General features: G+C 42.6%; 1 protein-coding gene across 1 annotated transcript in view; it reads right to left on the bottom strand.

Annotated features, from left to right (window-relative positions):
- Positions 1 to 25,395, bottom strand: part of ARID1A (AT-rich interaction domain 1A) — a 78,362-nt gene that overhangs the window by 25,001 nt on the left and 27,966 nt on the right. The window contains exons 4-7 of the mRNA XM_050931990.1: positions 24,202 to 24,315; positions 1,478 to 1,718; positions 911 to 1,000; positions 17 to 184 (exon numbers count right to left, since the gene is read on the bottom strand). Of these exons, the coding sequence (XP_050787947.1) occupies positions 17 to 184; positions 911 to 1,000; positions 1,478 to 1,718; positions 24,202 to 24,315 (613 nt within the window). The remainder of the gene's footprint in view (positions 1 to 16; positions 185 to 910; positions 1,001 to 1,477; positions 1,719 to 24,201; positions 24,316 to 25,395) is intronic.

Below are 25,395 nucleotides of genomic sequence, written 5' to 3'. Positions count from 1 at the left end.
TGGTTCATGTCCTTACCTTGAGGACCATACTGACCCCCCTGGGGTCCATAGCTTCCCAGTGAATTCTGCTGATAAGCTCCCATCCCAGCATGCATCTGTCCTCCAGAAGACTGACGTGGAGATAAGGCGGAGCCAGGCTGAGGTGAGCTGTACTGGGGCATCTGAGGATTTCTCTGCATGTAACCTGATCAATGAGACATTCAAATGAGATCGTTATTCATTCAAATCATTGGTACTACTGCACACACAAACATCTCTGGGCTTCAGAAACACACACACATTCAAATGACACAACCCAGAATTTTTTTTCTTTTAAAGCAACTGCCATTAAAAAAAAAAAAAAAAAAAAAAAGTCAATTGTATGTGCCAAAAGATTCCACACCTACTGCCTACTCTAACTCAGGAAAAACGGCAACATGTCATGGCACTTGCCAATGTTGCTTTCTTAGTGGGGACCATCGCACTACATATGCCTGCAGCCATAAAAAGAGACGTTCCTACTCACGTATCCACCTTCCAGTGAACCTGTTCCCTTTTATGGAGCACAAAGGGACAACTGTTGTCAACATCCTGCATTTTGAAGTTTAAGGTTATGGTTCTTGGAAATGCAGCATTCACAGAAATTTGTTTTAAAAGCTGCAGGGAACATCTTAATCGAAGTAAAATCTCTCGGGTAAGCAACAGGCAACCTTATTGCAATGTGCTCTGAACCCTTATTGGGTTGAAAGAGCTGCTCCAGCTTTACAAATGGTATCTTAGCCCACAATCTCTGCCTCACGTGGAAGAGGCTGGTTTCAAAGCTTGCACAGTCCAGACAATCTTTATTATTTATACATCCTGCTTTACATTTAGAAGTCTACTGTTAAAACTTAGAAACCTTAACACCACACACACACGCTCATTCCCCTACCTCGATCTTGTACTATGCTTGACTGATTCATGGAAGGATGCATGATACTGTCCGAATGGCCACTAGGTGGTCGGGGTGGCATCTGATTGCCTGCACCATGGATAGAAAAGCATTAGCCACAAGAAGCACATACACAAGAAAATACAGAATACCTAGAAATGACTGGTAGAGACTTAGACTCATAGCATTAAACAATAGGGCAGCAACAAAATCCAAGGGGAGGTGGCGGGAGGGGTTAAGCCAACCAAAGGAAGTGTGGGAGGAGAAAATACAGTTAAATTAGTCTTTTCCATATAAAACAATTAACATTATGTTACTAGTTTGCAAGCAAACAGACCATAGCTACTCCGCTAGATACCTTATTTCATACATTTAAAAACCTCCTCCTCCAAGTTGTAGCCTTATTTTTAAGGCAATTAAATGATCATGAGACCCCCAGAGTCAGAAAGCAGGACTGCTCTTGGTAAACCTCTCTTTAAAACTGCCCATTTTAATTCACTGAGTCCAGGCTCTTCAACTGCACAGAGCTGTCAACAGTGGATTCACAGATACACCGAATACTTTTACCTGGTACTGCAGCAGGCGAGAGTGGACCAGAACGCGACTGAGCAACACTAGCAGGAGAGCCAACGGGGGAAGGGGAGGGTCCTCTGATTCCTGGGAGGTGAGGCGAGGTATGCGGAGAGAAAGGAGACTGAGCTGGGTTACTCTGTTCTCCTTGACTGCTTGAAATCCCCGACGTGCTTACTCCAGGACTCAGGGCTCCTTCTGTACCCATGGGTAGATCATCTATTGAACCAGACAGATCCTGTAGTGCACAGAAAAGCGGATCAGACAAAAAAAATTAAGAGGCAGAGAAACTGTTCTCCTGCACACCACCAGCAAAGAGAAGTGTCTGTTACAGAATTCACTGCATTCTGCTCCTAGGCAAGCTACAAACAAATAGAAAAAAAAAAATCAATCAAACCAGCTCATGTTATTGTGTCAATTATGAAGGCTGTAGCTCAAACCTAGTTAACTGACAAATGCATTTTACTCTGTCCTCCTGCCCCCAAATCCAGAAGTTCCCCAGCTGTGGTCTGCTAACTGGCGGTCCAGAAAGCTAGTTGGTCACATGGGTGCCAATTCTCCAATATGTTTCAGCTGCTAAGTTGCATTCAAAGAGAATAAAAATAAAAATAAAAATAAGTTCCTATATAAGCAAGTAGTTGCCACAGGCATGTATATGATTGCAAACGGGAGAAGAGGTTGTCTATGTGATGACTAGATGAAGGGAAGTGGTCCGTGACAGAAGAGTGGCTCACCCTTTGAAAGAGTCTGAGAACTCCTGCCTAACCTCAGTCCACTCTGAGACCTCAAATGGGCTGGGGAGCTTCTTACTTGAGAAAAAACACAAACTGAAATACAGATTTAAAAGAAAACCATGAAACATTTCCCACTTCCCTTTCTTTACAGAAACTGGAAATTAGCCATTTCTTTCTACAGCATTAAGTTTCAAGGCATTATTGAAGGCAAGAACAGAGAAGGCTCTCCCCTACTGCACACTTCCACCTTGAACCAGGAGACAGTAGTCCTGTCTGAACTCGCTTCAATGCCCTAAATTGGCACAACAGTTCCCGGAAAATTGCAGCTCGTGAACAATGGGTAAATTGTCTGAATACTGCATGTGCGAGTGGGTAGGGGAACCTTGCATTTTCTACACATGGTTATTATTCAAGTACCCTTGGTACTTGCAAAAACTCACGTGCGAAGATAGTCCCTGCCATTAAGAGATTAAGCTCTATGATAAAAAAAACTACCAACACCACCACCCACGACCTATCATATTGGGAAGAGCTGGAGGAGACAATATATGGCAATGTGCTCCCCATCTCTCTCTCACACACATTCGTTCTCCACCTACCTGTCCACCATTAGTAACTCCTCCTCTGCAGAAACCCAAAGAAGAGTATAATAAGGATTCTGACCCTGCCAGAAATCTTATTTTCCTTACTTTTAAAATATACACCTTAGGTTAAAATTAAAGGTTTCAGATTTTTTTATTCTTTATGTAGGAACTGTTGTTTCCTGAATTTGTTAATATAAAGTGCAGCACCGTAACAGTTTAATGAACAAAAATGGGGCAGGTGTTTCCTCGATCTGATTCTTATTTCTTATCCAGCATGAGACTAATTTTAAGTAGCTTTTTTTTTTTTTTTGATAGTTTAAATATTTTTATAGGAAATACAGAAGTAGGAGTCTTAGTATATATTTGGATGAAGAGAGATGCTTGAAAAACCAGTTTTAGGAGGACATTTCATACAGAAGAAGAAGTATGAAGAAAGGCACAGAAGTGGGAAAAACAAACAGTGCTTTGCAGCTGACATCACTGAAAGAGCAGAAGATGATGCTGATGATTTAGGAATAGGCCACATTTTAGCCTACACTTCACATTTACTTTGAAACAAGGACAGACATCAAGTTAGCTTTGCTCTGTACGTACCTCTGGCCTAAACTAGTGCATATTATACTTTGCATCTTTTAGGAGGAGCCATGCATTAAAAGATGCAAAGTATAATATGATTTACCACGATTGTGCTAAAAACATGTTTGCATCTTTCCATAGACATCTTTACTTTGAGGACAGCTAGTTTTATAGTATTTGTGTAACAGCAGGTGTACAGCAGCATGGACAGTCTGGCTTTCCATGATTAGGGACAACAGAATATCAAGGTAATTGGACTTGTGGTTAAAGCACTAGATGGCACTTATAAGGTCTGGATTCAAGCCCCTGCTCTACTACTGACATCCTGAGAAATCTTGGGGTAGGTCACTGTCTTTTTCTCCGTTCCCCTCATTTGCGAAGTGTGGATACGATTACATCCACACTTCACTGGGATGTTATAAAGATACATTCTACAGTAATGGATGGTGGGGACAAAGGGGAGCTCACAGGAGCTAGGAGGAATGGGCAGCAGCCCTAGACAGAAGGAGACAAGAAGTTGGAAAGAAAACCGGGAAACTAAAAAACGGCAGCTCTGATACCTGTCTGAAATGGTCAGCAATAGATGTGGAGGGGTCAATCAGGTACCCAAGTGGGAGACATGTTCACTGGGCCTAGCTTATCACTAAACAGACCCCTGTGGATGTTTTTCCAAAATAGACATGATCCAATTCAAACAGCAATTATGTCAGGGGAAGTTCTGTGGCCTGTGTTATGTTTCTGGGAGGTCAGATTTGAACACAGTGGTCCCTTCAGGCCTTGCAGTCCATAAATCTCTGGTCAGATCAGCACTTCGTCAGAAAGCATTGCCTGAATAAGCATTAAAACCAGCTTGGGCAAATCTATTTGAACACAACCACTTAGCTGACCATTATGAATAGGGCCAAACCACGTTTTAAAATAAGAATTCAGGAAAAAAAAAAGTCAGGACAATTGCTAAACATGGCTGAGACAGTTTGGTCCCATCCTCACTGGCTGGGCTATACCATTCCCAACTCAGTTCGGATAACCCCAATGCAGGCAGGGCCTCAGACCAGAAGTACCGCAAAGTTATCAGACGCAAACAAGGGGCCTTGTCACTCTAAAGCACCTGCTTTGTTGGCACGTCCCCTTCCTCAGGGGAAACCTGAAGGCACAAGTCAAGAGTGAAGAGATTCCTGTCTATGCTAGAAGATGGTTAGGGTAGGTCATGCTTGGAGACTGGGTAGGCAGAGAAATCATTCTGTGTTTAAAATGGGTGCGTATAAGTGGGAGGGGTATATGAACAGAGTCCCATGCTGCCTGCTCTTGCACCACTGCAATTTCCACTGATTTTAATAGCACATTTAAGATGGAAATGTCAATCCAATCCTTTGTTAGCATGACCTAAGGCCCACTATTCTCAACCGTTTACCACCACGTCCTTTGTATTAAGACGATGTCTTGCAAGGCAGTATCCGTAGTATTTCTGCTTATCTTTTTATTTAAATCAAAGATAGGATCGTTCAGAAAAATCCTAAAAACAAAAGTTTACAAGATCCAATGACTTTCCCATCTCTCTACTGATCAGTATCAGTATGGTTGACGGCACAAAGCTTCCAGACTAAACAAAATACAACTCTTGTCTCTCCAGAGAAGGCTTGAAGATAGTACCTTGCACACAGCCATTATTATTGGTTCTTCATCACTCACTTTCAAGAGTATTAACCTCAAACCCAAGAAAAATCTTCTCTCATCTGACTTTGGTGCTTCAGGACAAATTTCTCATTAGGTAGGAATTACATTTCTTCTTCAATCTATGAGTTTGGTCAAGTTGCTCACATTATCCTAACTAATTTGTGTTTGGGGTGACATTACAGACATGTATCACTATCCCAGGGTCATTAAGTGGGAATGTTACAACGGCAGTTTCAGTATTAACCCCAAATTTAGTATGCCCAAAGAGCCAGTTAGGTCTTAATCTGTTAATACTCTGGATTTGTCTAGCACTTTTCATCTAAGAACTGAAAAGCATTTTATAAATATTGCTCCACAACAACCCTCATAACAAAAGGGAGTTAATTTCAGTTTTATAGAACAGGTAAATAAAGGTGATATGCAAAAGGAAAAAAAAGATCGCAAAAAAAAATAAAAGCCACATACACACACAAGATATAATGGCCTGAAAGTTTTCTTTAATCAAAAGATGCCTTTTTGTAATCTTAGACAAATCAAAAATATCTAATCTTGCCTTTTCTGGCTTTGATGGATGTTTCCTAAACTGGAGAAACAACGATGCTGACTGTGTAACAAAAATCTTCTCCCTCAAATGCATGTGAGGCGTTTTGATTAAATAGGTAAATTTAAGAAACAAATTAAGTGTCTAAAAATCCCTTTTCTACTACGTGGCTTGTGTTTCACTTCCTTAGTGTTGTAATGTTACAATCTTGCTAGTTTCTCCATAGTTGCCAGTGTCTTCCAGGAAAGACAAGATAAGATCCAAATTCCTAATATGAAACATACGTGGAAGTTCGATAAAGAATCAAAATTAAAATACAACCACAAATACAAAAAAGAGGCATGCTCTCTTTTTGACCTCCTCTCCCAGCCCTTTAAGTGACTTAAGTAACATTATACTGGAAAACTGTGGAACAGCGAGGAAAAGAATGCCGCCTTCTTTACAGATACTTTGAGGGAAAAACCCCCAATACCTCTGATTTTTGTCCTTATTTCCAGACCAAAAAATGGAAGACATTGTTAATGAGACTGCAGAGGTGTATCAATTAATTCTGCTAAAAGACTTATTTGAATGTAGTTATAACAAGCCTGAAAGCAAGGAAATCCAGAGTTAAGTACATGAACATCCTTAACTCTGATCTAACACATCACTACAATGGGGGTGAATACACATGATGAAGGCTTGCACTTCTCTTAAGTATTTTAAAATACTTTTAGGCTGAAATTGTCCAAGTTGTTGGGGGGGGATTTGGATGCTTGATTCCCGTAACAATTAAAGGGGAATTGAGAGTCCAGATCGCCACACGCAACGGAAAACCCTCACTTGTAAACTTTGTCAGCGTTGTTTAGAGAATGAAGTACAGTACTCTACAGATGTTATCTGTACAAGAGAAGCCAGGTCATACTAGATACCTACTCAGACTTCCACTGGAAAAGTACATCTCTAAATATGAGAGAGAATGAATGAATGAATGAATGACTGTAAGTGATGGGTGTTTGGGGACTGTACACTGAGGCAGAAATGTGAAGACTCTTGACAACAGCAGGAATGTGGCGGGGACACACCTCTGATCTTTGGCAGGTAAAAGGCAGGCTGCTATATCTGGCTTCTTCCAGAAAGAAAGAAAGAGTTAGAGGAAACCGGTGGTTGCTATGTGACAAGACTGATGTTTGTACATTATCAATGGGCAGAGTAAAGGCTACAACAGTAGGGCATGTGGCTTATACTGGAAATATATAGATAAGTACACTGTGTGAGGGAGTGAAGCATCGAGATACTGAGAGGAGGAAACATTAAAGCTGTTTGAAACTCAACTTTAAATATTTAACCTTTTAAATTAACTAAAAAGTCTATGACAGACTCGTCTATATACAAAGGTTTGGCTAACCTGGTGCATGTCATTTTTAAAAATGGATTTAGTTAAATGATATAGACTTCCTATGTGGATACATTTAAACTGGTCTACAAACATTTAGCTTAATTTGGGAATTTACTGACTTAAATACGTTTACCTATGTTACATCCAATTTAAGGTCCCTTTACACTACATTAAAAGGGCCTAACAGAAAAATCAGATCCTGGACCTTCATCTTATACAAAAGTCAGCTGAAGCAGCCATGTCCTTACATAAGAACGGCCAGACTGGGTCAGACCACAGGTCCATCTAGCCCAGTATCCTGTCTTCAGACAGTGGCCAATGCCAGGTGCCCCAGAGGGAATGAACTTAACAGGTAAACATCAAAGTGATCCATCCCCTGTCACCCATTCCCAGCTTCTGGCAAACAGAGGCTAGGGACACCATCCCTGCCCATCCTGGCTAATAGCCATTGATGGACTTATCTTCCATGAACTTACCCAGTTCTTTTTTGAACCCTGCTATAGTCTTGACCTTCACAACGTCTCCTGGCAAAAAATTCCACAGGTTGACTGTGTGTTGTGTGAAGAAATACATCCTTTTGTTTGTTTAAAATCTGCTGCCTATTAATTTCATTTGGTGACCCCTAGTTCTTGTGTTATGAGAAGTAGTAAATAACACTTCCTGATTCACTTTCTCCACCCCAGTCATGATTTTATAGACCTCTATCATGTGCATAATTGAAGGAAATTAAGGAACACTGACATATAAGCCCACTGTACTTTTCTGACAGACTATTTAATTGGCGTGTAAAGCTTCTATGTTAAAACAACACCACGTTTATTATATGCAACAGGACAACAGCATTCTAATGAGAATACTGTGTCAGCTGCATCTAACCTCCCTTAGGCTGAATGATTTAGCCATTGAAGTTTATAAACTCCAACAATGCAGCGAAACTATCAGACACGCTGTCTTTTTTTAAGGTTAGGATTTCAAAGCTATCATGTGGTATTTATGAAATTTCACAGGAATTTGACTTCTTCAGGGAGAAGGAACGAAATGGTAAAACTGGGACTATAAAGCTTAACTATGGCAAAGATGCATCCAGTTTCCATCTGAGCAGATGAGTTTCTCAGGACAGGCTATCGTTCAAATAACTAGAGTGTCTTTTAATCAGGCCTGAACACCCAGAAAACTTTAATATGTAATTTACTGAAGTGCACCACAAAGAAAAATACAATATAACTTCCCCTCCACAATCTGCTTCTGGGACAGGTTTTAGCACAAAGACCCTGATCCAAAACTCACTGCAGCTAACAGAGACCCATTGACCTCAATGGGCTTTAGATCAGAGACAAACTTTATTCGCCCTCTGCAAGGCTTTCACAGACAGACTTCGAACTACGTAACAGTACCACTAACAGGGCTCTCCCTCTTCTGAGCACAGCCAGTTACACAGAGACAGGAGGTGAGGATCAACAGCAGTAGCTCTGCCAACTTGAAGGAAACGTCAGGGTCTGGAGAATTTCCTCACGTGTTTCCAATGTGTTTTTTATGCATTTTATTGCTCATCTGCCATGCAGATCAAAAACACTGGAGGGATTCCAACTATTTCACACAGAATCTCACACTCCAGGCTGGCTGCAGCCCCAAAGCCTTCGTTTCTTCACTTGAAATACTGCCCAGTGTTATTTTGGGATGTGACCTGATAGCGGAAGCCCACAGGGACTCTGAAATGATAACTGTTCCAGCTGCAATTGGTTGCCCAATCCCAGCTCATGCCAGCGTGGGTTTGTCAGCACTGCTGACAAACAGGGACTCAGCAGCTAAAACCTTTTCACACCACAACAAAACGATGCCTGAAAATCACATAATTCAACGTGGAGGAGCAGGGGGACTGGTCTTCTCAGGGTGGGAGCTGCAAGTCCTAGCATGACCAATAAGAGGGAGCTGCTTAGTTTGTGCCCAAATAAAGGGTTTTGTTTTATATGAAAAGGGAACCACCATCTCTCACTACCAGACACTAGCTCATTTGTTAAGAAAACATGAGGATGGATCAACAAGAAATACTTAAGATTAGGATAACAATTCTCCTGAGTCTGGGCTACAGTCTGTGAGAGCAGTATAAAAAGGTCCAAAGTAAAAGGGACCGACCAAAGTCAACAAATCGCACTACATGGGAATTACATCTGTCCGATACCGCCTCCCACAGTCCCCAGGATAAAGGCATAGAAAGAGTTGGTTGAAAAGGGAAGGGGCGTAGCCAGGATGCACCATGCTCTAGCTACTATGGACTCTTGCATCACAAGCTTCAGTGAGAGCACCAGTCGCTGCTCTACCTTATAATGGGAGATGGACAGACCCAAGCCTGTCCCCGATTCCCGAAGGTGCAAAAGTTGACAAAGTCACTCTTACCCATCCATCCATGGTGGAGCCTCTACAGCTTCCCACAGTTTATTCTAGATATGCTTTAGATTTGAATATCGTGTTACAAAACCCAACCAATAGTGAAAGTTGTAAAGCTTTTTATGCAATTATTTTGGGGCAAGCTTTACATTAACGAAATAAAGTATTTAAGATACAGGACTCAGATACAAAACAAAACCATACACAAAACCACCCCAAATACACACACTTCCAAAAGTCTTCTTTTGTATGGTCAGTTCAAAAACAAAGCCTGTTGTAGAAATTCCACTTGATCCTCAATTTTTTTTGGTTCAATTATATAAGTTATACAATGTTATGCACAGAGCATTTAAGGTCTGTAAGCAATGCCCACAGAGCCACAAGGTTTATAGTTCCAGACTTGGAGAATAAGGGTTCCACACAGCAGTTTACATGGTACTTACAAACTGTTTGATGTCCTCTAAATTCAGCACTACAGACACTTCACCTTCTAAGGTCTGTGCAGTGCCCGTAATCCTTGTTGGCACCATTAAGTCAAACGAGGGTTCAAGAAAATTACAAACTGGAGAAACATGGTAGAGCTTACCGCTTCCACACAGACACTAGTAAACTCCACAAGCACAACCAAAAGGGGCTTCTAAAGTCCAAGAAAGGACTAACGAGGGAATTATTAGAACACATTGTTCTTATTCTCTGATTTTCTGAAACTGGACAAGCATCCTTACCGCTTGTCGTCAATGGAAACGCCTGCTTTATGTTATGGTTTCTTCATTTTTCTGCAACTTCCTTTCCAAGCACTCAAGAACTACAAACATCTTCAATACCAGTGTCTCCTGTTCTCACACCCCCACAACTACTTAACCTATTTCATATTCAAATATGCTTCACAGACCCAACCTCCTCTGGTCCACTATACCACAGAAAACTAAAGGGCTGCCCAGCAAACGATGATCTCCCCACTACTTACGGGTTTTAGACCCATTCCTTCCTCCCTAGTGCAGAGACTGCTACATCTTCCATTTTACACTTCACATGCCACCCCATGTAACACCCCACTAAGGTCTGAAGACCTCATTGTACCCCATTAACACTACATTCAAGGGTGAACCCCGTATATCACGCAACACCACACCATAACTCACTGTTGTAATTCATGTACAGAAACGGTCCACTTTTGGGGGTGGGTCTAACCACTCGGGAGACAGGTTGAGTTGAGGGGCAGAATTAAGGATGGGGTACAAGTTTTAATTTGGATTTCCTTACCTGAATACTTTATACACAAGTAAGAGTTCTATTAAACTTTTTTACAAGTTATGCATCAATTAAATCCAAGTGTTTATTGGCAAACTATAGTGGAGAGAATTCTCTTCTTTTTGATTTTTCATTCACAGCAAATGCACTGGCTGAATTGTTGTGTCTGTAGCCAGATAAAATCCAGTCAGAGAGAGGAACGTTCCCTGTTCATCGTAGCGTTGTGTGAACTTCACTTTCTATAGTAGCTGCAATCACTTAAATGCTCTCATTAAAGCACTGCAGGCCAGATGCTCAGCTCCCAGCGAGATACATTTGCTCTGCCAGAATAGCATAAAAGGACTGTAAACCACCCTAAATAGATAGCTAAAGATTCTCTTCTCTCCCCCAGAACAAACCTAGCATACAACAGTGACCAGAAATACTTACAGAATTGCGGTTTATTAAACAAGGTAAAAGGAACTGGTAGGCCTCAGTCCACTTCCTAGGGGACACACGTCCACCAATAAAACTTTGCTCTTTGCAGGCTGAGAAGACTAGACGAGAACTGGAGAGACCATGAGACTTAACTCCTCTTTGGGAGTGAAAGGCAGGAATGTTAGTTTAGAGTTCAGGCAAACTGGCACGGACGCGCATAGACCTGTACTGCCTCTGCCCAGACTCTACCCGTTGTGTGTACTAAAGTTCTAACCATACTGTTAACTGTCTCAAGCACTCAGTGCACTGCAAACAGACTCAGGACATTTTTGTTCTAAAAAAGCAGGCCAGTTCTAGGACATGGGCTGCACAGGAAAGCACTATGCAGACCTGAAAGTGCTGTGAGGAGGGCAAAAAAAGAAAAAGAAATGATTCAAATACCAAAACCCACAAAACACAGATTTCCAACAACCCGAATTCTAATCTAAAAGCATACAAACTTGCCACCGAGTGGACCAGGCCATTGAAGTACCTCCAGTCTCCCACAGCAGGCTATTGTGTGGAGAATAATGGGCCATTCTTCATGGCACCAGAAGCACCTTCTAGGTGCTCATCATTCCTGGGACATACATAGGGGAGGGGAAAAGGGGTGTAGAATCTTCTGTTCATAGGGTACGTCTTCACTACCCACTGTATCGGCGGGTAGCAATCGATTGCTCGGGGATCAATATATTGTGTCTCATCTAGACGCGATATATCGATCCCCGAACGCGCTTATATCGATTCCGGAACTCCACCAACCCGAACGGAGTTGTGGAATTGACAGGGGGAGCCGCGGACATCGATCCCGCGCCATGAGGACGGTGAGTAATTCGATCTTAGATACTTCGACTTCAGCTACGTTATTCATGTAGCTGAAGTTGCTTATCTAAGATCGATTTTCCCCCGTAGTGTAGACCACCATAGGCTTATCATTAAGTCTAGAATGTTTTTGGAGGCCAAGGGGACATCGACACTACAATAAAAAGCTAGCAGCAAAGCTGCAGCTGGCCCAGGTCAGATGACTTGGGCTCACAGGGTTAAAAAAATTGCAGTGCAGATGTTTGGTCTCAGGTTGGAGCCTAGGTTCTGACACCCACCCCCCCTTACCCGGCTTCAGAGCCTAGGCTCCTGCCAAAAACATCTACGCTGCCATTTTTAGCCCCGCGAGTCCAAGTCAATTGACCTGGGCTCGGAGACTCAATGCTGTGTATTTTTTACTGCAGTGCAGACGTACCCCAAGACTAAACTCGGAACTCTTGCTGACAAAGATGGTTTCTGTCCATCCCACAACCATCCTTCTTGGGTGGGGGCAGAGGGAAGAATCTTAAAGAAGTGAAATTTATATTTAGCTAACAGCTCTGGGAAGCGGGACTAGACGAGAGTTATTTATGTGTATACACGTGCTAGGAAAGAGTGCTTATCAATATTCTCCAGCCACCTTTAAACAGACATTTCTAACAAAATTAATACCCAAAAATAACTGAAGTGCAGTTGCACACTTCAATACAGGGTTGTGTCCCCTCCGCCCCAAACTGCTTTCTTCCACTACATTAGTTATGCTCCCAAAGTGGAGAGAAGATGACTTTATTTCTGTGTTTTTTCCATTCATTAAACTAGAAAAACAAACAAACACACACTTAACTTTTCCAGAACTGTAACAACCTTGGAGAGGAAGGTGACTTTCCAGGCATTCCCTGTTTCTCATACCGGGAGGAAGAAGAAAGCACCACCGTAGCGCGGTTCTACGCAGTGCGCCATGAGCAGATATCAGCGCACCTGGTTCACAGCCTCCCCCTTTCCCCTGCATCCCTTTTCCAAAGTTTTAACCATCAGCAGCCAGAAGAGAGGGATTTAAATATAACTGTCAATCAGGTTTCCGCCCTTCCTAATGTGTCACTATGAGCTCAACTGGGAGTGAGATCTATTGATTTGAACAAGGACCATGAGAGAGCAGCTACAAACTAGACAGTTTCCAGATTCCTCCCTGGAGGGCACACAGCATTTTTTGGGAAGAAAGAGCGCTAGGATTGTGGTTGCAGACTAAAGGATGCATAAAATACTTGGAGTCCCACTATGTGGGAGTTACTCCATCCAACCAGTCTTTAAAATTGCGCCCGTCATTGCCCGGCCCAAAAGGGAACAAAAAGTAAATGCTAAAAAGGTAACTAAACTAAACGTTCCTCAGTATTCAGCCTCCTTTTTTGTTCTATGGACAAACCATTTTTCCTTCCCTTCCTCCATGAGGAGGTTTGAGCTTCTCCAGAGTATCAGCACTGTCGAGCGACTGTTCCAGGATGGGGACTAGAATATGGCAGAGAGATCTTTGTACAGTTTCCCTCTCTAAAAAGCAAGCTGAAAAGCTCCCTCTTCCAGGATGGCTTCGGACAAACTGGTAGAAGCTGCTGGCTCTAGCTGCAGTGCAGGGAAGGAGCGTTTGGAAAGGAGGCTGCCGGGAGGAGGGGCTCAGTGTCACACAAGAAATTTTACTCAATTGCAAAAATAAGCTGCTGTTCTAATCCACCTCAGCAAATCTAGGTGGGTCTGGCTGCTTTGGTGGAGACTGGGTATAGAATCAAGGGGGAGGGAGAGAGAAAAGTGGTGCTGGCTTTACTACATTCCTACAACGGGAGACCTTGCAAAACACCAAGCACGGCTACTGCAGCAGCCATTGATTTTTCAGAGGTCGATACTCCACTCCCACAGATCTGCTCAGCAGGAGCTTCAAATCACATCTACTGCTTCTGCTCCACACCACCCCTTCTCCTCTACCCCCTCTCCAAACAAAATTAAACACACACACACACACACACTCAAACACTGAGCAGACTAGCAACTCCATGTTCTCCCTCCTCTCAGAAAGAGAAATTCAAAGCTATGGTGGCAGCAGAAAGTAAGAGGAAGGAATAACGTGATTCATTCACAGAACAAGATGTCGCTGACGGAAAAACCCACCATCTAGGAGGCCAGCATTCTCTCCCTCCTCGGGGAATGCTGGGTGCTGATCTCTTCTGCAAGTTCCTGGGAAATACAACAGCAAAACTAGTTTACATTTAACCCTTTGAGGAACCCTCTCCTAGTTTCTACAAAGCACTCTAGCATTTAGTTAACATGAATGTAAGACAGGAAATGTTCAAAACACTGGTGGAAAATGCTCCTATTATGGCTTTTCCTGGCTTGCCAAGGTAATTAGATTTATATTCTGATTAATATTTGTTATTTAACTGTCTCATCATAAAGGTTGGCCCAGCAAACAGATGGCAGCACAAAAGAAGGGACCAGGACTCAAGTCCCAAGCCAAACTTTTTGATCCCTAAACAGGTCGGAGCAGAAAAGGCTGTGGAAAGAGCACAGGACACTGCTGGATGTGGTTAGTGGCAACACTGACTATTCAAGCAATCTTTCCGCTAGAAGACACATTATCTAGACCACTTTAAGTCAAGAATGTTGGTCCAACTCATGGGAAGGAAAATGTCAAAAAGAGAGTGGTACAACTCTCAAATGATTGACCACAACCTTGTGTTTTAGGTTTGTTTGTTTTCAAATGCACCTCATCCTCTATCTACAAAAGATGCAGTGTCTTATCCGAGGTCACCACTCTGCCCATATATAGAAAGCTAACCCCTTCGCTCTATCCCCAAGGATACGAGTTCCCAGTCCTGCTTCCTCATGATCTGCAAGGCATTCTTCATCTGTGATGTGTTCAATTCAGACTCCAGAAGCATTCAGTCATCTCCGCATGTGATTACACCACCATGTCAACCACACATGAGTTTGGTGGGCAAAGAAATGCAGCAAACTCAGGAATTCAAAAAACTGTAGGAGATGTACAAGGCTCTTGGCCCACACATTGAATTTTGAGAAGGACTGTACCAAGAACTGAGCGAGGAAAGCACAATACCCCGGAAAGTAAGATTTGAGTCAGAAAGTTCATGGAGAATGGGAAGAGGATTTGGAATTTAAAACAAAACCAGCATCAAATGTTTGTAAGCCAGACATATCTTGTATTTCCCTCCTCTGAACTAGGCCACTGAAAAACACCCATCCCCTTTTCCTCGCTGGCTGTCACTTCCATGCAACTAACTTTGTAGCAGCCCTTCCGGGGCTATCTGAAGGCACAGAGTTGTGTGTTCACAGTGAAGGCACTTTCACTCTGAGAAGTCAGTCCAGCAGCACATCCCTATATTATGCTGTTGATCGGGATGAGCTAGGCCAGCTGGGAAACTGAGGTATTTAATCTAGGATATTCTCCTTCCCCACCAGTTTACAGGAGTGAGCGTGGGAGTGAGCATAACCATGGCAACCCAGCCCATTCCACGTGTTGATGATTGCCCATTACTAGCCCTGGAGGTCAGAGGTTGGCAAAACAGTCAATTATCAGAGAAGTCTTTCTTGTCATTTCAGAAAACTCAACAGCCTTTAAGAGGTTTCTTCCTTCCTGGATAAAGACCCGATTAAAAATAATAAAATCAATCATACTACAACTCCTCTGCTCTTCACTGAGGGCTTGTCTGAAGTCACACTGCAAATCCTCCATCAGTAAGGACATGGACAGACCTAGGAAAGCAGCCAGTGCCTCCAGAATGGGGCAGAGCAGAGAGTACGCTAAGGAAGCCGAGCCTTGATCCCACCCTACAACACACACACACCCCCTCCCAGGACAGCCACATGGGGGCCATTTTCCCCCAGAAGTCAGTCCTGAATGCCAAGGGTGTATTTACACAATGATGTTTCCTTTCAATTGAGAGATCAGATGAGATGGTGCTAAAGTCTGTACAACTATCAGCCAAAAAGTTACCCACCTCCACTCATCCCTTAACCACCTTGTGCCGAGAGCAGAAGAAAAAGCACGTTCTCCTTGCCCCTCCCACCTTTCTTCAATGCTCCAGTGAGATTAATGTCTTTTGCTGAGACTAGAGCTCCTACCACATCAGACTGCGAGAGGGAGACTGAGCAGGTGGCAAAAGGGAATAGGTCTCCTCACTTCGCAACAGACCTCCCTGGAGAAGCTTTCAAACTATAAGGCCATCTTCCAAAGACTATACTCTCTAGAGCTCTTCTAGAGTGCAAAATGACAGCCCTACGTTTTCATTGGCTGTATCTGACTGAGGGAAAAGACTATTGTTAGGAATCCAAGATCAGAATGGGTCATCCTACAGCAATTTCCTGATTAAACACTGACCTGCCTATTTACTGTAGCCAGGCTTAAAAGCAAATTGTGAAGAGTAAGAAACAAGACTGTCTTTCAGACCACCTCTGTCATTCCTCAAAGGAGGTAGAAAGCTAACAAATATAAAACAAGCTACTTGAAATTGTTCCTATGAAAATAAAAGGCTCCAGCAGTTAGGGGAATCTGTGTAACATATACAGGCAGGAAGCAGAGCTGAGCCACCAACGACCAGAATAGAAACAGGAAATGGGCCCTGGATCGAGCATAGCGAAATCTGTTGCAAGCACAAGCTCCAGCACGAAGCACAGGGAAAGCAAACTGCATCAGCGGCTCAGAGCAGCATGATTTATAAGGTGGAAGCGGATTGGCTACCCCGGCAGAGAGAAAACGAACGCACAGGGTTCAGCACTGTTCAGAACAGCCATAGCTGTTACAGCAGTGGGGGTGGGGAATTTCCTTCTAAACATCAGGTTAGACTAGCTTAGTCCAAAACTGGAGGGAGGGGAGGGAGGAGAGAAATTGCCACATGGACAAATAGCAAAGCAACCTGGAGAAGCAGGTCACACACACAAAACAGGTCACAAGAGTGAACTAGAAGATCGTGCAGCACTGCTGTAACAATGTCGTCCCAGGATATTAGAGAGACAAGGTGGGTGAGGTAATATATTTTATTGGACCAACTCCGGTTGGTGAGAGAGACCAGCTTTCGAGCTACAAAGGGAGCTTCTTTAGGTCTTGGAAAGATGCCTTTCCTGGATCGGAGTACCTTTCCCAGTCATGAGGAAGAGGTCCACGTAGCTTGGTGTCTCACACCAACAGAAGCTGGTCCAGTTAAAGATATTACCTCATCCACTTTGTCTTTAGATTATGTACTAGTGGCCTTCAACACCTCTCTCAAGCCCATAAAGAGCTATTAAACAAAAACAAACAACACTCAAAGCTCAGAGAAGCTCAGGGCTCCAGAGAAATAGCAGGAAAGTGTTACCAGCCCCAAGATCATAGAGAAAAAAAAATCCTAGAAGAATTAATGAGGAGACTATGACAGAAGAAGATACAAGGGGATTCATTTGACTCCCATTGTCAAAACAGGCTTTGTAGTAACCTTTGTGAAGCACGAGTCATAGGATTTCAGGAATTGAACACTTTGGAACAAGTTACAGGAGTGTTTTCCATCTAAACATTTATGTGTTGCCCAGTCACAATAGCATAAAAGTGCCAAGTGGCTCAGACATTTATACATCGCTGGTCCTCTTCTATGTCTTGTAGTCAGAAATAGGAGCCAAAAAGTCCAGAAACAAACAAGTTTACAAAAAATGTTCAACAGAAAGCAGACTGAGTTCATCATTAGATTGAACTATGAATGTGTATTTCTCCCTCCAAGTCACCAGCCTGGCTCTGAACTTGGTCTTCAGCACCTAATATTCAAATAAAGACACTTGTTGCTTTTTCCCACCAGCAGCAACTTCCTCAAGTCAGCTTTTAGCCATAATTTAGTTTGCTGTTCTGATTATTTCCAGTCAGGGGGACTGTGCAGAAGATGACATTTTACTCACAGACACAGCTGACTGAACTCACAAATTATTCTACCTTTCAGTACTTATAAATATAAAAGAGGGAGGGAGGAGAGAAACAGACAGAAAAGTGGAAATAATGGTAAATTTAGCTAATCCCACCGGCACTTCCTGACAAGGCCCAGATGCCAAGAAATAAATGGATGTTAAGTATTTGGGATGGCAAGGAGATCGAGAACAGCCAAATAATTCCCAGACTGCCACACCACACACAACAGGAGAGCAGTGCCACTTTTCACTCCTTCCCCAAAACTATTGTAGAGTTTGAACGAAAATGATCTAGACAGCAAAACTATGAAGCCACAGTGAAGGTGAAAAGTGAAATTTGGTTTTTGAATTCCCTTTTGTCCTCAAGAGGTGAAAGACCCTATTACCCCAAACATCCAATGGCAAGCGAGTGATCAGTACATGCGACTACTAAACTGCAGTATCAAAGCAGACCAGCTTTAAAATACCCAGAAAGCTAAGCCAGAGCCAATATCATAACTAAGGCTCTGAACTTGGAAAAGTTATAAAATTATTAGGTATGTCAACAATAATTGTCCCTTGATGTTCTCCAAATTATATCTCAGAGCTTTCAAGAGTCTCACTAAGGTCCCCAGGACAGCCAGTAAGCCAGGCACTGCTACAGCGCACAGTCACAGTTAGTTTTCACAAAAACTCTTGCAAACCAGTCTTGAATCAGGACTCCAGTAAGTTATTTAAATCTATTGTATACTTGCAGCTCCCCTCCTCCTGCAGTCAGAACCAGGCAGTGGAAGAGATCCATAACTCACAACCCTGGTGACTCGATATCCTATTTATTCCTCTTAGGTTAGAGCTGCCAGTACCAGAAGTCACCTTTTACAGTGAAGTCAAATAGCCCATCAGATGCTGAAATTGCAGACTGGCACTTACGGTTGCTCTGAAGTTTTCCCTCTGCCCCTCAGTTTTATGTACACATTTCTATTTGGGTGAAGATTATCTCACCTTCATAAACTGAAGAAGTGATCAAAATTTGTTCCCACCTGAAGATTAGTTTTCCGCCATTTTCATTTTGACAGGGAAGCCACCCTATACCTGTTTATGGGGCGCAATACTTTATGCCCAACCCAAAATATTACCACGGTTCCTCATAACAGGAAGAAGTTGGAGTCCCTTCAGCAAACCAACCACCAAGCTTGTTTGGCTTCACCAGGTTAGCCACAACATTAAGATCTCCCGTCCTCACCGACAAGCACAGGGCTGGTTTGCAGAAACAGAAAGCGAAGTTTAAACAGGAGCAAGTTTCTACTGGCACAGAAAACCTAGCAGCAAGTTTGGGCTACAAGGATTAGAGTGCCGTGTGCAGTTATCGGAACTAGGTGAGAGACAAACACATGATCTAGCAAACACACCCTCCACTGACGAATAAATGCACAAGTTCATCATTACTGGTGGACTATACAGGCTAGATTTTCAACTGGAGTTAAAAAAAATCAGCATAGCTTCATCAGTGGAGCAAAACCCACTGAGGATTTGGCCCTACATCCTAATTCCATACTCTGATGCCTCCTACAAAACCACAGGTAAAACGTCTCTGAGTTCCCTACCAGGCCACCAACATATCCATTCTTCTCACATAGGAATGCCTTAAAAAGAACAGAAGGACTTGTGGCACCTTAGAGACTAACACATTTATTTGAGCATAAGCTTTCGTGGGCTACAGCCCTCTTCATCGGATGCATAGAATGGAACATATAGTAAGGAGATACACCGCTACCTTGATACACCACCACCCAATAAAACACAAATTTGGATATAATGCAGTAAAAGCAGTGCTCGCAGCGGGGGGGCAGGGCGCGGCCTGCACACTCCGGTGGATCAAAGCAAGTTCAATATAACACGGTTTTACCTATAACACAGTAAGATTTTTTGGCTCCCAAGGACAGCGTTCCATCAAGATAGAGATGTGTATATATATATATATACACACACACACACACACACATATAGAGACCATGAAAAGGTTGGGGTTGCCCTAGTAACTAAGAAGCTAATTAATTAAGATGAGCTATTATCAGCAGGAGAGAAAAAACTTTTGTAGTGATCATCAAGATAGGAGCTTGAAGAAAGATGTAGGATAACAATTCCATCTTCTAACCACATAATTCTCTAAGGTTCCAAGAGAACTGCCTAAAATCAAGTGTCTGTAAGCAAGAAAACTAACTTGAGACAAAGAGGGGGAAACAGACTATCAAGATCCCTAACCGCGGGGGAGGGTGAGGGGGTGGGGAGAGAAAACCCTGTGATTTAAGAATTCAGGGCCTTTTGCAAAAAAAATTCCTAGCCTAGACTTTAACACACAGCCCTTTAGATAATGATGGGATGTTCAGCTCAGTCATATTTCAGATGAAGCAGAAACATTAAACCTACCACCATACTACATAAACATTGAGAACACCAATCAAGGAAGATGCTAATTAAGAAAAAGGGGTAGGGGGGAGGGATAGTTCAGTGGTTTGAGCATTGGCCTGCTAAACCCAGGGTTGAGAGTTCAATCTTTGAGGGGGCCATTTAGGGATCTGGGGCAAAAATATGCCTGGGGATTGGTCCTGCTTTGAGCAGGGGGTTGGACTAGATGACCTCCTGAGGTCCCATCCAACCCCAATATGCTATGATTCTATGAAATCAAGGGAAGGCAAAGGAGAAGAGATGGATGAAGCAGCTATTAGACATTTCACATCCCTGCACTTCCAGCCCTGTTTCTAACCCTTAGAGTAAGCTGCAACTCTTATTTGAGAAGTATGCTTTAGGAGAATGCACTGTCACTAGGCTTGTGAAGGTTGGGCAATAAACTGCATGGGATTAAGGTCTCTCACGTAAGGGAAAATTAGTATTTTTTGAGACACTGACCTGCCATTTCCCCCTCCAGTTCTGAGGATGTCTACAGCTCAAGAGGAGACAAGAGGAAAGGAATAGAAGAAAGGATCTGAGCTTGGCACAGAAGAGAGCTCTCCGAGTTCACCTAAACACTGCTGAAAGCCAACTCCTCCCAAACCAGAGAGAAGCTATTGTAATTAATAGCTGGAGATATGGTCCCCAGATTCAGAAAAAGTCAAGGTCTCAAGAAGCTGAGCACCAAATAAACTGGATGCTACTTGCCAGAGAGTGTCTCTTCCTGATGAGCAGAAATTTAGGATCCCTTGGGAGAAAGATTTATACTAATGATTACGCCATCTATTACATCCAGGCACTAAGACGACACACTGTCCCTCCCATAAACAAGAGAGTTATCTAAGTTTAGTTTAATGAATTGCTGAGAGAGACTCCCTAGGAATCAAAGAATTCTTCAGAAAAATTCTTCCCTCAGACTACTGTAGGGAAAATTGCCTTTGCTAGGCACCTATCTGGATCTGCCACTGCTTTAAAGAGATCTGTGTCACTGGGTAGCCGCAGTATATTTACTCACATGCTTTTCAAGTCTATTCTTCAGAAAGGGGGGAAGAGACCAGGGAGAAGGACTTACGCTATAAAAGCCCAATAACTTGAGAACCAAAGTGGAAGGCCAGACATTTTTTGCAATCTACAGATGAGCAAACAAAGCATTAGATAAGTCTGTGAAACGATTTTCAACCTCTTGCAACATTCCTATATTTCAGATTCTCACAGCAGTGAAAGAAACATCAGAGAATGACACAAAGATTAGCTCTCTAAAGTTACTGAACAGATTCATAGCACACCACCACCAGAGACCAGCTACACATTCCTCAGAGAGATCTTGCCTAGACTGGCACGAAGTGCCATGTAGCCTGGATGTTCCTAGTAGACTTATGGTTAAGTATCACGGAGACGGACTTTTATTTATTTATTTATTTAAGTGCTTCCCCCTTCATTGCCTAAAGTTTCAACACAGGCATTAAGTCTGATGGAGACATATGGAACTTCTGGCCTTTATGCAATTAAGGAAAAAAAAAAAGTCTTTAAATATATTTAATACCTCCTAAGCAGAGAGAACTAGAAAACAGCAGCATTCACTTTAGCCAGGGCTGCACTACACGTCAGTAATTAAGAAGCTGCATTTCACAGGTTGCCAGTTACCAAGGAGCACAATAGTGGCTACTCTGCAGGTCTTATTGATCTTAGGGAAGCACCTAAGGCTTTCAACTGTGAAAGGCCATAGAACTACCTATGGTTCTAGAAGGCATTTATATGGCTGCCTGGGAAAGTTACTCTACAACGAGGGAATCCAAAATCCCTGATCAACCATCCAGCTTTGAGGGACACAGGGAGAAGAATGAAAATCAGAGAAAAAAATCCCTATCAAGCTATTCTGCTGCCAAACCTCCCAGTACGGAAACCAAGGAAAAGGTTGCCTATTGGAACAAATGGGTAGATAACACCTGCAAACATTCCCTTTTTACAGATACAGAAGTTCTTTGACATAAAATTGGATGTGCAGACAGTAAGTAGATAAAAGTGTTCACCTCAACCCTAGCTTTAAGGACTCCCTTCATATTAGCAGGAGAAGGAATTCTGGGAAACAAAAATTGAGATTTTTTTTTTTTAAATCCTGCACATCTACAAATATTTTTTTAAAAATGGGAGGGGGGGGGAAACAGGCTCTAGGAAACCATAGATGGATTGACGGATGGCCTTTGATTTCACTATCTTTTCACTTGAAAAAGTTCGAGAGATGAAAGGCTGTAAAGATGTTTGGTTAAACAGAACAATGGGTCTTACACAGAGCAAACTCCTAACACAACACTAACAGCAACACTGGATTGAATTCCATATGCTACTGAGTTCTAGAAGAGATTTCTCACACGGGAAGCTTAAGTACACAAAACACTGATGGATGTGTTAAAATTCAAGCATCTAAAAACAACAGAACTCCCACATTTCCAATAGCGCTATTCCACAACAGAGCCACTTTGAAGGTAAATTTGAAGAGGGCTCAAGGAGAGACCACATTTATCCATAACACCACAAAAACAAACTCCCACTTGGCTCTGAGCAGGAGCCACTTCTGCTAAAGAGAACAATTCACCCTTATAATCTGAATCAGATGGACCCAATTGGAAGGATTCATGGAGACAGCATCAACAGTGCTACTAATCATGACACTCCACCACTCAGATTCAGAGCGATTTCTTCAATGGCTACACCTTCCCTACACTGCAAGGCAGAAGATGGGTCATAAACAAGGACTTGCAGAGAGAGAGAGAGAGAGAGAGAGAGAGAGAGAGAGAGAGAGAGTGGAAGGAAACATGCTATTTAAAGATTCTCCACACCTCAGAATGAAATTAATCTTCAAAATTAGGGTCCAAAAGGAGCCAAACACCAAAATAAATTTAACCTATTTTGTTATGAAAGTTAGAGTCTGATCTGCATTTTGAGGACATAACTTGCCCCTATGATCCATGGAACTGTTTAGAAGGGTTCACCACAGACCAAAAAACTGGATCCCACCGTTGAGAGCAAGAATAACTTCTACAATGCATACAACTCCTTCTCCTTTGACCAATTCAACGGCAATTTAGGAAGGACCTTTATCCTAGATGCTAAAGGAAAAGAACTCCCACCAGTTTATAAGTGGAAATAATTCTTCCGTGAAATCAAACTGAGTTCAACAACTCAAACTCAGCCCATTCCAGACCTTTACAGGAGAAATTTATCAACCCTCCCCACTAAATTGCTACATTCTAGGAAGTTTAAAACCCAAGATAAAAAGATGTCTCGCTCAACAAGCAGCCAGAATGCTGTACCCAAAAATCTGGTAAGTTTACAAAAACTATATAATAGTTCAAATGTTTAAAAAAAAAATCAAATAGCAAACAGATTTGGAATTATGAGGAAATGACTGTCCCGGCTGCAGTGACAGGTGCTATCTACAGCTCATCTTCCTAACTCCAGGTACTGAGTAATCTGTTTTATTCAAAATCTGTTCAGTCATGTGGGACCAAGGTGCACAAATCAGCAACATAATAATCCTCTGACATACAGGTAGTGGCTACAAGTCTACTAGACTATTAAGATACATGTAATACTGGGCTAAATCGGAATGCAAACACCCCCCTCCCGCCAAAGACAAGCCACTGCACCCCTATATTTTAAAAAGGACAAAACCCCAGAGGCTGCCCTAGTGATCAGTTCTCTTTGGCAACTGGAGACCTAACATAAAAACAGAGGCATTCCAGAGTGCCAGTCAAACGAATATTTAGGCCAGCGCTTTCACGGTTAAAAAGAAGTTCACCCTCAGCTCCATTACCTTTGTAAGTTATATCTAATCTCCAGAGGAAAATCAGAAGCTACTGACTAAAAGCAAAAAGCATAGGCAGCCTCTATACCTGCTTCCATCTGGAATACTACCAGTACTAGCGATGCTGGTGAGCTTCTGGTTACCCTCACCCCAGTCACTTACAGACAGGCTCCCCACTCACCGGCAGGCTGGAGGGCCTTGACTGAAGATTCAAGTTCATATCTTCTTGTCCTTTACTGGAAGTCATTGAGGGGGCAGATGATGCCTGGGACCCAAATGAGTCTTGAGACAACTCCTGAAACAAAGAAAACATGGAAGTGAAATATGGACTCCATAGCAATCGGTCTGGGAGTATTCCAACAATATGAAGAAAACAGTTTAAGTACCACTTGAGGGCATTTATCCAAAACAAAGAGGGAGACAGAACAGAAGAACTAAGTCAGCATCCCCTGCCTCCACACAGGATCAAGGCTGCTGCTGGACAGCTAGGCCAAGTGTCTGTACTAGAAGGAATTTTAGCACTAGGAGTCTAAAAAGGACAGTGATTTTCCAGTTATTGCTCTATTTTTCCCAATACAGACCACTCAAGAACCAAGGTCTCTTGTAGGCACTTTCTCCTCCTACCTTCTATACCTTTCCTCTGGAAACTATGGTAATTACATATATAATTAGAGCTGATCCAAAAACAGGACAGTTTTCTGAGAAGTTCGGTCAAGATTTTTGATCTTTTTCACAAAGATTGTGAATTTCAAAAAGGTTTTCAGACAACCCCATGCTTAATTAAAACAAAATTATCTTCAGCTACCTTTAAAGTGAGGGGCCCTGCTCGTTGATTAAAAACTCCATTTCACATTTGTGTTGGGTATTTCACTTCCCCACAAGTGTAAGGCCGTCTACATTCCCCGTTACTCTGACCTCTCTAGGTCACTTTGGGTCTATTCTTCATTTGCTTCCTCCCTCAAATTTGAGGCCATCTGTACACGGAATAACTTTACATGGAAAAGCCTCACCCAGGCAACAAAGTAGCCACTCAGGATGCAGAGACAGGCTTGTTACTTTCAGCGATAAAACAAGGCTCCCAATATCTTGGAGTCTTGCACTGGGCTTCAGAAGCAGCAAGAAGCGTGATCTCTTAAAGACCTAGAAGTGCATCATCACTATGAAACACTAGAGCTCTGTGGACCACTCTGTGCCTTCGGCGGTCTCATTTCGACATCATAGCCAGAGGAGATACAGATCTATGCAGAGCTAAGAGGGCGATACATTTATTAGTTTTATCATAGGTAAGCAGGGGTTCATCGGTTTTAAAATGAACCGAGAACTAAATTCTGCAAACTCTTGTCGTTACCTACAGAAGGAGATAGCGAGCAGCGGA

This window comes from Gopherus flavomarginatus, chromosome 22 (assembly GCF_025201925.1).
Source record: "Gopherus flavomarginatus isolate rGopFla2 chromosome 22, rGopFla2.mat.asm, whole genome shotgun sequence".
NCBI classification, from domain to species: Eukaryota; Metazoa; Chordata; order Testudines; family Testudinidae; genus Gopherus; species Gopherus flavomarginatus.
The sequence above is the reverse complement of the archived record's forward strand: the minus strand, read 5'-3'. Positions and strand labels throughout refer to the sequence as shown.